Source organism: Danio aesculapii, chromosome 3, assembly GCF_903798145.1.
Source record: "Danio aesculapii chromosome 3, fDanAes4.1, whole genome shotgun sequence".
In the NCBI taxonomy this organism is placed as follows: domain Eukaryota; kingdom Metazoa; phylum Chordata; class Actinopteri; order Cypriniformes; family Danionidae; genus Danio; species Danio aesculapii.
Genome location: NC_079437.1, coordinates 22,319,028 through 22,332,288, shown reverse-complemented (window position 1 = coordinate 22,332,288; position 13,261 = coordinate 22,319,028). Strand labels below are relative to the sequence as shown.

The window sequence follows — 13,261 nt, the reverse complement described above, 5'->3', positions numbered from 1 at the left end:
TTTGAATATGACCTTTCATGCAGTCTGCAACGCCACACTAAGTGAATGAAAACATCCAGCTGAGGGTTAAATCTGAAAGTGCATGGTGATTCAAACTATTGATTCTTTAGTGAAATAGTCGACTCAGAGTCGAATAAATGAATCATGTTGGGTTCGGATGTTTTGCTTGGACGTGTGGATGTCGATACGGTACATCACCAAATATGTAGTACTGGATCTAGTAAAACATCAACATGCCTTTCCCTTTAGACACTTGCGGAGCGTGGGGGATCACAAAACTGATCATGATGCGAATAGATGACCATCACTGACAAATGGAGATTCGGCTGTGAGGAATAAAGGGTTAAAGTAAATTTTCACAACAATACCACAGTATAGCCCAAACTAGTGCCGTCTTTGTTTTTGTCATTTTTTTATTTTTGATACCATAACCTAACGCTGCAGTGCGGGATTCGCTGACCATTTGCTACTAAAGGAAGGAGTATGGGACTTAGACAGGGGCTTTGTCAGTAACTGTTACAGTTCATATGGACCAGTTTCTTCTTCCTCTGAATCATAACATCTAAGTGTAATTGTAGTTGTAGTCGTTCTCTGTAGTTAGCAAAAAGTGTATTTAATTGTGTGTTGTCACTTGTAATCGCTCTACGTAGCTTGTAATCACTTATCTATTATAGATCAGTGCTTGTACTGTATCTGTCAGGTTAAATCTTTATGGGGCTATTCATATATTGCGTCCAAACCACGTTGAAAACTCGACGGGATTTAAATGTGTTTCTGAACTCGCGATCCTCTGCTGTTTGTTTTTGCTATGGCCACTATCAGCTGTTCATCACACGCGTGAGTAGATTGAGTAGAGATGTCAAATACCTCTTCACTATGAAACAAAAAGTTCTGCAGCTGATTGAATACAGAAAGTCCCTTTTCACACATTAGACCGCTGTGTTTTGCACCATGTTACTTTTGACCTACCTTGTTTTTTGTTCATAGAAATGAAGCGACACTTGTCATTTTGCCACTTTTGCACTCGTTACTCATTCATTCACTCATTCATTCACTCATTCATTCATTCATTCATTTTCCTTTGGCTTAGTCCCTTTATTCATCAAGAGTTGCCACAGCGGAATGAAGCGCCAACTTATCCAGCATATGTTTTACACAGCGGATGACCTTCCAGCTGCAACCCAGTACTGGGAAACATCCATACACACTCATTCACACGCATACCTTAAGGCCAATTTAGTTTATTCAATCCACCTAAACTACATGTCTTTGGACTGTGGGGGAACCGGAGTACCCGGAGGAAACCCACGCAAACACGAGGGGAGAACTGTGCAAACTCCCCACAGAAATGCCAGTTGGCCAGCTGGGACCTTCTTGCTTTGAGGCGACAGTGCTAACCATTGAGTCACCGTGTTGCCCACTCTTAAAAAGTTTTGTTACTGTATAACCAATTTATTATTTTTTTGCCAGAGCTTTGACTTTGATGAAAACTGCTTTTAAATTGAGACTTTGAGAGGTCTTTCATCAGTGTGTCCTCTTCGTGTCAATCAGTCATTTTGTTCAGACAAACACGAACATTTCGTTCAGTTGTGACGTCACTAATGAGTGTGTGTTCTTCTCTTTGTGTCTTTGCAGAAATACTCCTGGATGACTTCATGCTAACACACCCAATCTTCTTGGCTCCAGACAAGTTCCAGCAGGTCTTGCTTCAGCAGTATCCTTTCCCCTCGCCAAAAACACAAGCATCAGCCTCTTAACTTCTGGAAATCTTAAATGGACGACCATAAAACTATCTTGAAGTGATTTACCCAAGTAAAACATGTGTAACAGTCTTTATCCTGGGGCAATAGTTATATTAAGCAGTCAGTTTTAGGGCTCAGTCTGGGATTGTTGTCCCATCAACCTATTTTGTTTAACATTAATATTAGGGAGAAAGATTAGTCAAGTGTTTATGATGGAAATGTTGTTTTAGGACCAACTCAGGCCTGCAGAAACCCTCACTTTTGATGCAAGAAATTGTGTAGATTGTGATATTTAATTTAAAATAATACGTAACTTTTATTAAATCATTTAATGCACAATTGTATTAATTTAGGAATGTACTGTTTGTTCTTTGTTTTTGGTTATTTATTAAAGCAGAAGCTAGATTGAAGCCCAGAAGGGACATGATGGTAAGAAAAGAAAATAATTAAGTAGAAAAACTTTGTTCGAAAAACTTTTCAAAAGAGACTTTGAGTATTTGCTAAAATGTTTATTTGAGGCAGAAAAAAGCATGCTTCAATACTTTATAACACTATATGAACATTTTCTGGAAAGAGAATGCAAAATGTGTCATTTTTTTATAGCAGAGCTAGTGTAAACATCCACATCTCTATTATCAGTTGCTTAACTTCTAGTTTCTCACTGCTGTATTTTTTTATTGCTACACGGTAAAACCCAACAGACAACTTTAGTGGAGTAAGTTCATAGTACTCATATAGATTAGTTTTTTTTTCTTTTTAACTCAAATGGTTTGTAGCAACCGGTTTCCTCAAACAGTTTGAGTTGCCTTAACTTATTGGGTTTTTCAGTACTCAGTTGATTTTAGTTCTCTTCATTTACTATGCTCAAATTGCTTTGTGTACTCAAATGGATTAAGTTCACAGTACGCATTAGGATTAGTTTTTGAACTTAAATGGTTTGTTGCAATTGGTTTCCTCAAACGGTTTCAGTTTTGGGTTTCACAGTGTATGTCTGTAGTTGAAAACTTGCTTCAGATTTACATATTTATAAAAATAGCATTCTCACGTTTATGGATGGCTTGAGAATGCATTTGGAAATCATTTTTACCCCAAAAGAAAGAACTGAAAAAGAACTTTGCTGTGATTATTTTGAGATCATAATTGTCTGTCTGCTGAAAATACCTATATACCTAACAATTTAGTTTTTACTTAAACTTTATTTTAAGTTATTGTTGTTGGGTGCTCCAGTCAATTTGTTGGTTTGGAAAGTATGTTATGGATAGCATTGTCAGTAAACAAAACTATTGGGGCTGATGTTTTAAACCTTTACTATATTTTGCTCATACAGTACAGTTGAAGTTAGAATAATTATCTCTGTTTGAATTGTTTTTTCTTTTTTAAATATTTCCCAAATGATGTTGAACAGAGCAAGAAAATTTTCACAGTATGTCTGATAATATTTTTTCTTCTGGAGAAAGTGTTGCTTGTTTTATTTTAGCTAGAATAAAAGCAGTTTTTTATTTTAAAAAAACATTTAAGGTCAAAATTATTAGCCTCTTTAAGCTATATTTTTTCAATTGTCTACAGAACAAACCATCTTTATACAATAACTTGCCTAATTACCCTAACCTGCCTAGTTAACCTAATTAACGTAGTTAAGCCTTTAAATGTCACTTTAAGCTGTATAGAAGTGTCTTGAAAAACATCTAGTCAAATATTATATACTGTCATCATGGCAAAGATAAAATAAATCAGTTTTAAAGATTAGTTATTAATTATGTTTAGAAATGTGTTGAAAAAAATCTTCTCTCTGTTAAACAGAAATTGGGGAAAAAATAAACAGGGGGGCTAATAATTCTGACTTCAACTGTTTTTGAAATTTCATTACTGTTCCCAACATATTCGCCAGTCAGATTTACTCTGTAAGACTTCAGAAAAAGCTCTAAATGATCAAACCAAACACAGTTCAGTCTTCAAAACGCTCCCAAAATGAGTGGAATTATCTCCCAAAAACAGCCAACACACATAGCCGAAGAGTCTAAGAGTCCCAAGGGGAGAGGAGCACTCACACATGCTGTTTAAAATTTGGGTCAAAATGATTTACCAATTAGCTGCAATTCTAACCCACTCCGCGGGCCCATCCCCTCCATCCCTCGGGGGTCTATCGGGGTTGCCGAAATTCAGATAAGAAGTGTGCAATGTGCGGAATGTGTTTGTTTTGCTGGCTTTAGGCATTGTGCCGGAGTGTGTATGAGTGTGTGCAGAGGACACCCCTCTCTCTTTCGGTGACCTACATTCCTTCTGTGAGTGCCATAGCCCCCCCGCCCCTCTATCCAAACCATAATGGCGTCTGAGGGGCTTGTCTGCGGACTTTAAGCACAAAGGTATTCCTGGGGAGGCCCGTCTGCGTGCCTCAGCACTCCTAATGTAGCGTGTCTGCTGCGGATCTCTTACAGAACAGACCCCCCCTCCTAAATGTCTGCGGCAATCAGTGACCCTCGCTAATCTCGCCCAACTGCCGTCACCACCTCGCCTCATGATCCACTTCTCTCTTTCTCTTTCCTGTCCCTCCTCCGGAGCCGTTTATCTTTCCACTTTCCACACCTTTTTTCCTGGTCTTTGACTTGACCTAATCCAGGCCTAATCAGATCTTTTTTTTGTTGTGGCAACATGTCTGCTTCCTACTGGGAAAAGACTCCGTCTCCTACCCTTCCCACTTTGTCAGGGCTCATTTAAGGGGTTTAATAAAAGCATGAATCCTTTTCATTTGGGACTGACAGTGCTTTTAGCTCTTCACATCAAGGTTATTTTAGTAAACGAAAGACTAAAACTATTAGTCACTAAGATTAAAAACATTTTTGCATTCACAATTAAGTAAAAACTAAAACTGAGCTAACAAAACAAATAAAATAAAATAAGAAATAGCGAAAATTATTGTTTTCAAAATGAACTAGAACCTAAAGTTTGTTGATGAACTTTAATGTTGGCTTGAGAAAGCCAACGTGACTACACCAGGACTAGGAATGGCAGTTGGCAGGAAGCACAGTGGTTGCTCAGTTGTTGCTAGGCAGTTGCTAAAATGTTTATGGCATTGCTAGGTGGTTGCTAAGCAGTTGCTAAATGGAAGCACTTGTGTAGATGTTTGATCAAATGCTAATACTTAGTAGGCATTTCTAGCATATGTTATTGCACTTAGATAATCATTAAAAGCATGTATAGCTAATCGTTATTAGCACTTGGCTTATCATTGTTACCATGGATAGTACACAGAAGGTCCCATTTGCTAGCATGAGTCAAACGAGCCAATACCCAGGTCTGTACGATGTTCTAATGTGGAGATATTGCTGTTTTTAAATGGTTGCTAGGTTAGCCTGTTTTATTGCTATGCGGACACTTGACAGCTTAGTGATGATACATCAAAGCTTCTTGCCCATATTAGTGATATAAATCAGACTCGATGTCTCTGAAAGTGAAAACCTGGACTTGGACATTATGTAAAAATGGTTTGTCATATTTATTGAAAATATAATGCTTAATAAGTTGAAAATGATACATATATGGCTTGCCATTTTAATAAAAATAAACTGGACTTTGTTAAAATGGCTTGAGTAAAATATATGCAGTTTAAGTCATGGAATTTATGGCTTGCCATAGCTTGAGAAAAATAATGCTTAAAAATGATTTATTGAAAAACTATAAGTCTGATAAAACTGAAAAGATATGGCAACATAATGTAATGCAGAACACAGCTTTTGGTCAAATTTGGGGCCAAATTTCTGTATAATTTTTTTATATGCCCGGATCATTAAAGTGTAATATTTAAACAATTTTATTCAATAATGATAAGTCTGATTGGCATGAGGAGATATAGCAACAATTTTGAATGCAGAAGGCACATTTTGACTAAATTTGGGCCTTGTAGCATGAACCGCCTAGGAGAAGATATGTTTGGTTTTGAGGACAGAGTGGTATAACAGTATGTTGGCTGTCTCAAGCCAACATAATAAGCACTCATTCTGTTGCAGAAAATCTACCTGCGGATGTTTATAGAAGTAGATGTACATGTACAGATGTACACAGCAGTCCAGTGCGTTATTATGCACAAAAATGTTTCTATATACACAGAAAATGTGTTGATGTACACTACCTGACAAAAGTCTCTTCGCCTATCCAAGTTTTAAGAACAACAAATAATAACTTGACTTCTAGTTGATCATTTGGCATCAGAAGTGGCTTAAATGAGTGGCAAAGGCCCCTAGATTAGGCCTATTGCACCAAAATAAAAAATGATCATGCCTTGATTATTAATTATTTAATTAGGAAAGTAAGGTCTGGCTTTGCTTAGACAGAAGTCTTGTCACTTAACAGAAATAATGTACAGTATAGAATATAAAGTCATGGTGCAGTGGAAAAAGAATTAATATTGTGTATGGCTGAAGAATTCGCCCTCTACTGTGGTTTGTAATGTAATGGGCAGCACAAATGTCTTGATACCTCAGGCTGATGATGGTGTCGACCTTCTGCCACTTTTCCAAATGATCAACTAGAAGTCAAGTTATTATTTGTTGCTCTTACATCTGGCATCATTGACAGGAGTTTTGTCAGGTAGTTTAAGCAGTGTCAACTAAGCTTTGCTTTGGTAAACACTGGATGTGTTCTGTTAACTATACTAAGCTACAATTACTAAAAGTGAAACTAAATATATATAAAAACGAAATAGAAACAAACTAAACTAGAAATAAACAAAACCATTAATGAAACAAACTCAAACTAAACTGAAATGAACTGAATTTTAAAGAATACAAATGTAAAAAATAGTTTCAAAATAAAATCTAATAAAAAAGCACACAAAACTTTAATAACCTCACTTCACCCAGTCCTGATGGAGTCAGTCTGGCCAGACTCCAAACCGCTGCTGAGGCCGTGATCCAGGACTCGTGCAAGGGAACAAAGTTCAGTTTCGCAGCTGCCCAGTGGATCAGACTGCTGCTGTTTTTTTGGCACCCGAGTAGAGGTGACGCTCTGGATATAGATTTACTAGATCTCGCATGCCATTTGCAGAAGCTCCACTTGGGCCTTATTTTGTACAGGAATAGCTGTGTCAATTTTAGATGGGTGTCGGGGACTCTTTAATTATAGAGGCTCAGGGATACTCCACTTTAAATTTAGTCCGCCTTTCAGGTTTCCTGCTCATAGGACTGGCAGGATTGAGGACAGGGAGTCTTTGCAGATTTTAGGTCATTGTATGTGCTGGGAAATGATACGTCTTTCTTAAATGCTTTTGTGTGACTACCAACTTGGCGCATGTGCAAGTACAGAAAAATCCATTGCATGTGTGTGTTTATGTTGTAGCATGTGAGTGTGTGTGTGTGTGTGTGGGTGTGATGGGTGTGTTCCATCGCCCTCAATACTTTTCGAAGGTTGTAATTATTCTGGCTGTCTGGCCACAGAAGCATAGATTTTGTTTTTCCAGTGCGGGATCTGTGTCAGGTGATCGGACAGCGGCTGTCTGAGTATGTGTTTATCCACAGTCACTCATATAAACCCACTCCATACAGTTTATATGCTGAAAAACACCAGCTGTGTGTTGTGTTTTAGGCTACAAAAGGCAGTCTGGTAGTCTATCTATCTATCCGTTTGTTCGTCTGTCTGTCTGTCTGTCTGTCTATCTATCTATCTATCTATCTAACCATCCATCCATCCGTCAGGCCGTCTGCCCTTTCATCTGTCTGCTTATTTATATCCATCTGTCTGTCTGTCTATCCATCTATTCATCTTTCTATGTGTCCGTCCGTCCATTTATATCTATGTCTGTCTGTCTATTTATATCTCTGTCTATCCGTTCGTCTATCCGTTTGTCTGTCTGTCTGTTTATATCTCTATCTATCTATCTATCTATCTATCTATCTATCTATCTATCTATCTATCTATCTATCTATCTATCTGTCTATCCGTCTGTCCGTCTGTCCGTCTGTCCGTCTGTCCGTCTGTCCGTCTGTCCGTCCGTCCGTCCGTCCGTCCCTCCGTCCGTCCGTCCGTCCGTCCGTCCGTCCGTCCGTCCGTCCGTCCCTCCGTCCGTCCCTCCCTCCGTCCGTCCGTTTATATCTCTGTCTATCTGTCTGTCTATCCATCTATCTATCTATATTTCTATCCGTATGTCTGTCTGTCTGCCTGCCTGCCTGCCCACCCGTTCGTCCGTCTAGCTGTCTGTCTTTCTATCTATAATATCTGTCTTTCTGTCTACATATCTGTCTGTCTGTCTGTCTGTCTGTCTGTCTGTCTGTCTGTCTGCCTGTCTGTCTGTCTGTCTGTCTGTTGGTCTGTCGGTCTGTAGGTCTGTGTCTATACAGGTGCAGATGTGTGTATTTATATTCACCTCATATAGCGAGCACAGGTGTGTGTGTTGGCTCGTGAGTGTGTTTTCTTTAACTCCTGGCTCAGATTCAGTTCAGAGGGTAAGCAGGGTGAGGGTTGGCCCGGATGGGATGGAGCAGAGCGGAAACTTGCAGTTCTAACTGTGGCTTTCCGCTATCTGGACACATACAGAGACTTGCTGCAGGAGGAGGGCGATCGCTCCAACACCTTTCCAAAGGTACTGTACACGTGTTTTTTTTTTCAACCTGATAAATAATAAGTAATTATATAAACAATAATAAGAAATATATATATATATATATATATATATATATATATATATATATATATATATATATATATATATATATATATATATATATATATATATATATATATTTAGGATAAGCCGGACGCTTGCTTAGCTCAAACAAGAAAAAAATACATGCATTTTTTTAAATATAATTTATTTATAAATATTTTAGTGATGTTTGCCTGCAAAATTACCTAATACCCCTACACTGTAAACAATGCAGAGTTTCACACAGTTCCTTCATGTTGCATGTTTTTGAGTGTACAGCTGATTTAAATGATTCAAGAAGCAACATGAATCTTATCCAGTTGTCAATTTATTTTCCTTAGCATAAACCTGATTACATTTTTGTGTAAAAAACCTAATAGCATATTTTGTACCATTTGTACAGAATGTGTGTCATGTCTGGTATTTGAACATCATGGTTACTATGGTAACAAAATGTATTGTTGCTGTTTTTGCTTCTTTCAAGTCAGCATTTCTTAATTAAAGACAAACACACCTGCGCTCCTGTCTGTGATATCTTGTTCTGTTTTTTTTGTTCCGTCTGTTTTTTTGTGCAGCTGTTTTAAACTATGTAAGATCATAAACTAGGTCTATAAATCACATCATGTTTCTTCATTTTTTTTTATAATGATCAGTATCTTCTTCTTCTTCATGATGTTCCTCTTAGTCTTAATAATGCATCATGTTGTTTCAGGAGCTGTATTTGTGTGCGGTTGACGAGCTCAACCGCTTTCCTGAACTGGTGGAAGACGTGCTGAAACTGCAGCGCTGGACTGAGATATTACACAGCCCGTAAGCATTAAATCCCTCTTCGTCTGCATAAGCTGCAAATGTTTTTATGGGCTTTAGTGGCTGCAGAAATCATAGAGAAAGAGGAAATCATATAGTGCATGAAGACTCGCAGCCTCTTAGTTTATGAAGTACAGCATGAGTTGTAAAGTATTAAACGAGACACATGTAGTTGCCCATTAAGAGCTTTAGAACCAGATGAAGAATTAATGTAGGGAGATTAACACTTTAATGTGTTGTTCGATTCCGATTGTGCCATTAAAAGCCTCTCAACTGAGCAGCAGTCTTTTTAAAAACTCTCAAACTGTTTTTTCTGTAACCCAGTTTTTTTTGGTTGACATTAAAGGAGGATTGTTTAGTAAAAAATGAAAATAATGTCATCATTTTGGGGTCCTCCTTCTTGTCCATATAATGGCAGTGAACAGTTACGGCATCTTTATTCATCTCTATAGCATTTTTTTTTCAATGTAGATTGTCTCAAAGAAGTTCTAGTAATTTGAAACTGTGTCAGTCCAGTTTTCAGAGTTGAAGTTTCTTCAGAGTTTCCAGTTTATTTCAGTTCAGTGTGGTTTAATTTTCACTGCTGAAAGTCCAAACTCTAAAGAGCAAATCCATCGATGCACAGCTCCACAAGTCCCAAACCATGCTATCCAGTGGCGACAGCGGCAAGTAACAAACTTCACCAATTGATAAAAGTGTAGGGGAAAATCCTTGAGAGAAACCAGGCTCAGTTGGGCATGACCATTTCTCCTCTGGCCAAACTTTTAAGTGCAGAGCTGCATTCTAGGCACTGAAGGCTGAAGAACCCTGGACGTCCATCGTGGAGAAGCTGCAGGTGTGAGAAGGTCACGGTAGCTGTACAGGTTGTACAGAATCATCCGTTGTACAGATTGCCCTGAATCATCTATCACTGGGGTCTTACAAGAATCAGTCTCATGCTCTCCACTCCTCCATTACCACCACAGCAGCTGCTCAGGATACGGTCTGGTCCAGGATTATGGAAACCTCAGGAATAATAAAAACAGACTAACATAAGCGTAGATGCCGTTCAAATTATAATGTCTTTGGGAAGTGTTCCTAGCTCCGGTTGCCCTAAATAATGCAGACTAACAATCCTTTAGAGGGTTTGGATTTCAAAAGCATTTGTGTTTTATGTTTATGCTAATGCGAAGAGATGTGTCTTTAATCTAGTTTTAATCTGACAGAGTGTGTCTGCTTACCGAACTGGGCAAGGAAGGCTGTTCCAGAGTTTAGGTGACAGATATGAGAAAGATCTACCGCCTACAGTTGATTTTGATATTCTGGGAATAATCAATTGTCCAGAATTAATTGAGCACAGTGGACGTGAGGGGCTGTAATACACCAGGAGCTCCCTCCAATACTGGGGAGCTAAGCCTTTCAGGGCTTTGTAGGTTTGTGATGGCAAAAATGTCATAATAGTCCAAGTGATACCCATTTAGAGTGGTCTGATGAATACAATAGGGTTTAGTGGAAACTATATTATATTATTATTAATAAAATGAAGACATTAATCTCTGTGGATGACTACAAATTCATGAGAGACAAACTCCACCATATTTTACTTTAAGATTAATAGAAGTACAGAGCCAAATACTATCCATGTATTTTCTCATAGCAAGTAAATTTGTTTGTGGCAACATGAAGTTTTTGTTTTCACTTGTCAGCTGCCACTTTGACTTTCTTCTGACAATTGTGGAGAGAGATTTCCACTTTTTGGGATCTCTAGGTGTTGGGATTGTTTTAGATGTGTTTATTGATGTTGATTTATAAACAGTGATTGTAGAAATCTGAGTGAACAGTTGTGCTAATACAGTTTGTGCATTTTTTACAGTTTGGGGTCATTTTCACTAGACCTCATCACTTACAGTACCTTTTAGATGTTTTTTTTATATAAATAGCATCAGTCCCTTGAGATCATTCCTTGAAACCTTTTTGCATCACTGCTGTTTCCACTGTCTGGTCATCCTGGACTTTTGCAGTCATAACAAACAATTTAAGGGTCTGCCAATACTGGTCTTCAAATTCCTTGCCCTTGCATAGAGCATTTTTTTCTATCCCTGATGCCATTACTAACTAATTTTAGCTTAATAGTAATCTTCTGGTGACAAATAACTTTAAGCACTCGTATTGCTGCCTGACATATTTTGCCTCCTATCTGGCAGAGCCGAGGAGGACAAGGAAAGTCGTAGGAAGCAAGTTCGCCCACTCTTCCGACACTTCAGACGTATCGACGCCTGCCTGCAGCCCCGAGAGGCTTTCCGTGGCTCAGACGAGAGTACGTATAAACTTGTAATTTAATAGAATGCATAAATACTGTACAGACTGACCGCAGTTTATTACCATTGCATTTGCTTAGCTGTGCAATAATGCCCATGAGGATACCGTTAATGAATCATCTTATTCATCCTTTCCCTTTTTTCCTGTAAAAAGTGCCAGTCTGCTTCTACTTCATTCAGACTAGGATGACAAATCGGGTCACAATGGGAGCGTCTGCCAAGTTTTATAGATGCAATGAGCTCATCTGATGGAATGAGACTCTTTGTCAGGGCAGTGGCTGAAGCCAAGCTAAGTGCGTTCCCAGACCTTAATCAATAGGCAATCTGACAGTACAAAACGCTGCTGACCCCGAAGCTTCCAGTGACCCAGTTTCTGTTTTTGTCTGAGCCGTGACTGGTGAAAGTAGAGGAAGTCAGTACTGTACATGTGCTTTACTATTCAACATTTAATCGAACTTAAAAGGCATTTTGTGAGACCGAAGACTGGAGTAATGACTTCTGGAGTAATTCACAGGAATATTTACATTAAAGCGGGGTAGGCTGGTGGTGCAGTGAGTAGCACGATCGCCTCACAGCAAGAAGGTTGCTGGTTTGAGCCCCAGCTAGGTCAGATGGCATTTCTGTGTGGAGTTTGCATGTTCTCCCAATGTTCGTGTGGGTTTTCTCCAGGTGCATGAGTGTGAATGCAAGAGTGTGTGGGTGTTTCCCAGTGTTGGGTTATGACATGAAGGGCATCCACTGTGTAAAACATATGCTGGATAAGTTGGCGGTTCATTCTGCTGTGGCGACCCCTGATTAATAAAGGGACTAAGCTGAAAAGAAAATGAATGAATGAATTTACATTAAAACATCAAAAAAAGGATGCTCTTCCAGCTGCAACCCAGTACTGGGAAACATCCATACACACACATACACCACTGCCAATTTAGTTTATTCAATTCACCTAAATCGCATGTCTTTAGTCTATGGGGGAAACCAGAGCATTCAGAGGAAACCCACGCAAACACAGAAATGCCAACTGGCCTAGCCGAGTCTCGAACCAGCGACCTTCTTGCTGTGAGGCAACAGTGCTAATGACTGAGCCACTGTGCCGCCCCATAAATATATTGGTTATAAAATGGGAATACAAACAGGTTAAGATCATGTGCACTTCTGCTGTAGCTCATCAAGGTTTAATGTGTGTTCAGACTCAGAGAAGCTTTTCTGCAAAACCTCAGTTGTATCAATTGGTTATTGAGTTACTCAGATGCCTTTCTATGAGCTCAAGCCAGTCTGGGCCTTTTCCTCTGACCTATAGCATCAACAGGGCATACTGCACACAAAACTGACATTCACTGAATATTTTTCTTTTTTGGGCCATTCTCTGTAAGCCAGTGCATGAAAATCTAAGTTTCTGATGTACTCAGACCAGTCCTTCTGGTTCTAGCATCTGCCCCACATTCAAAGCCACTTAAATCACCTTTCATTACCATTTTAATGCTTTGCATTTTAATTGTATTTATCACATCTACATGCCTAATGCTGCGTGCCAGACACAGTCAGAGGTGGGAATTTCAGCAGTGAAATGTCCCACTTTCTACCTCTATGTGTTCCAGTCAATTGCGCAACACAGTCTTACTTTTGCCGTGTGAGATGTGAATATTTCATAACATTTTTTCTTCATAACATGTAATTGTGCCAGTTATGGCTTAAGCAACATGCCAATCTCACTAAAGCAGAACTAGCGAGCACCTGTGAAATGATGTGAAGTGAAGTCAGGATTCTTCAGTCTGCCCGAAGTT

General features: G+C 38.9%; 1 protein-coding gene across 1 annotated transcript in view; it reads left to right on the top strand.

The window, feature by feature from the left end:
- rapgefl1 (Rap guanine nucleotide exchange factor (GEF)-like 1) overlaps positions 1-13,261 on the top strand; it is a 78,251-nt gene that overhangs the window by 34,707 nt on the left and 30,283 nt on the right. The window contains exons 3-6 of the mRNA XM_056453376.1: positions 1,636-1,714; positions 8,163-8,313; positions 9,089-9,186; positions 11,367-11,479. Of these exons, the coding sequence (XP_056309351.1) occupies positions 1,636-1,714; positions 8,163-8,313; positions 9,089-9,186; positions 11,367-11,479 (441 nt within the window). The remainder of the gene's footprint in view (positions 1-1,635; positions 1,715-8,162; positions 8,314-9,088; positions 9,187-11,366; positions 11,480-13,261) is intronic.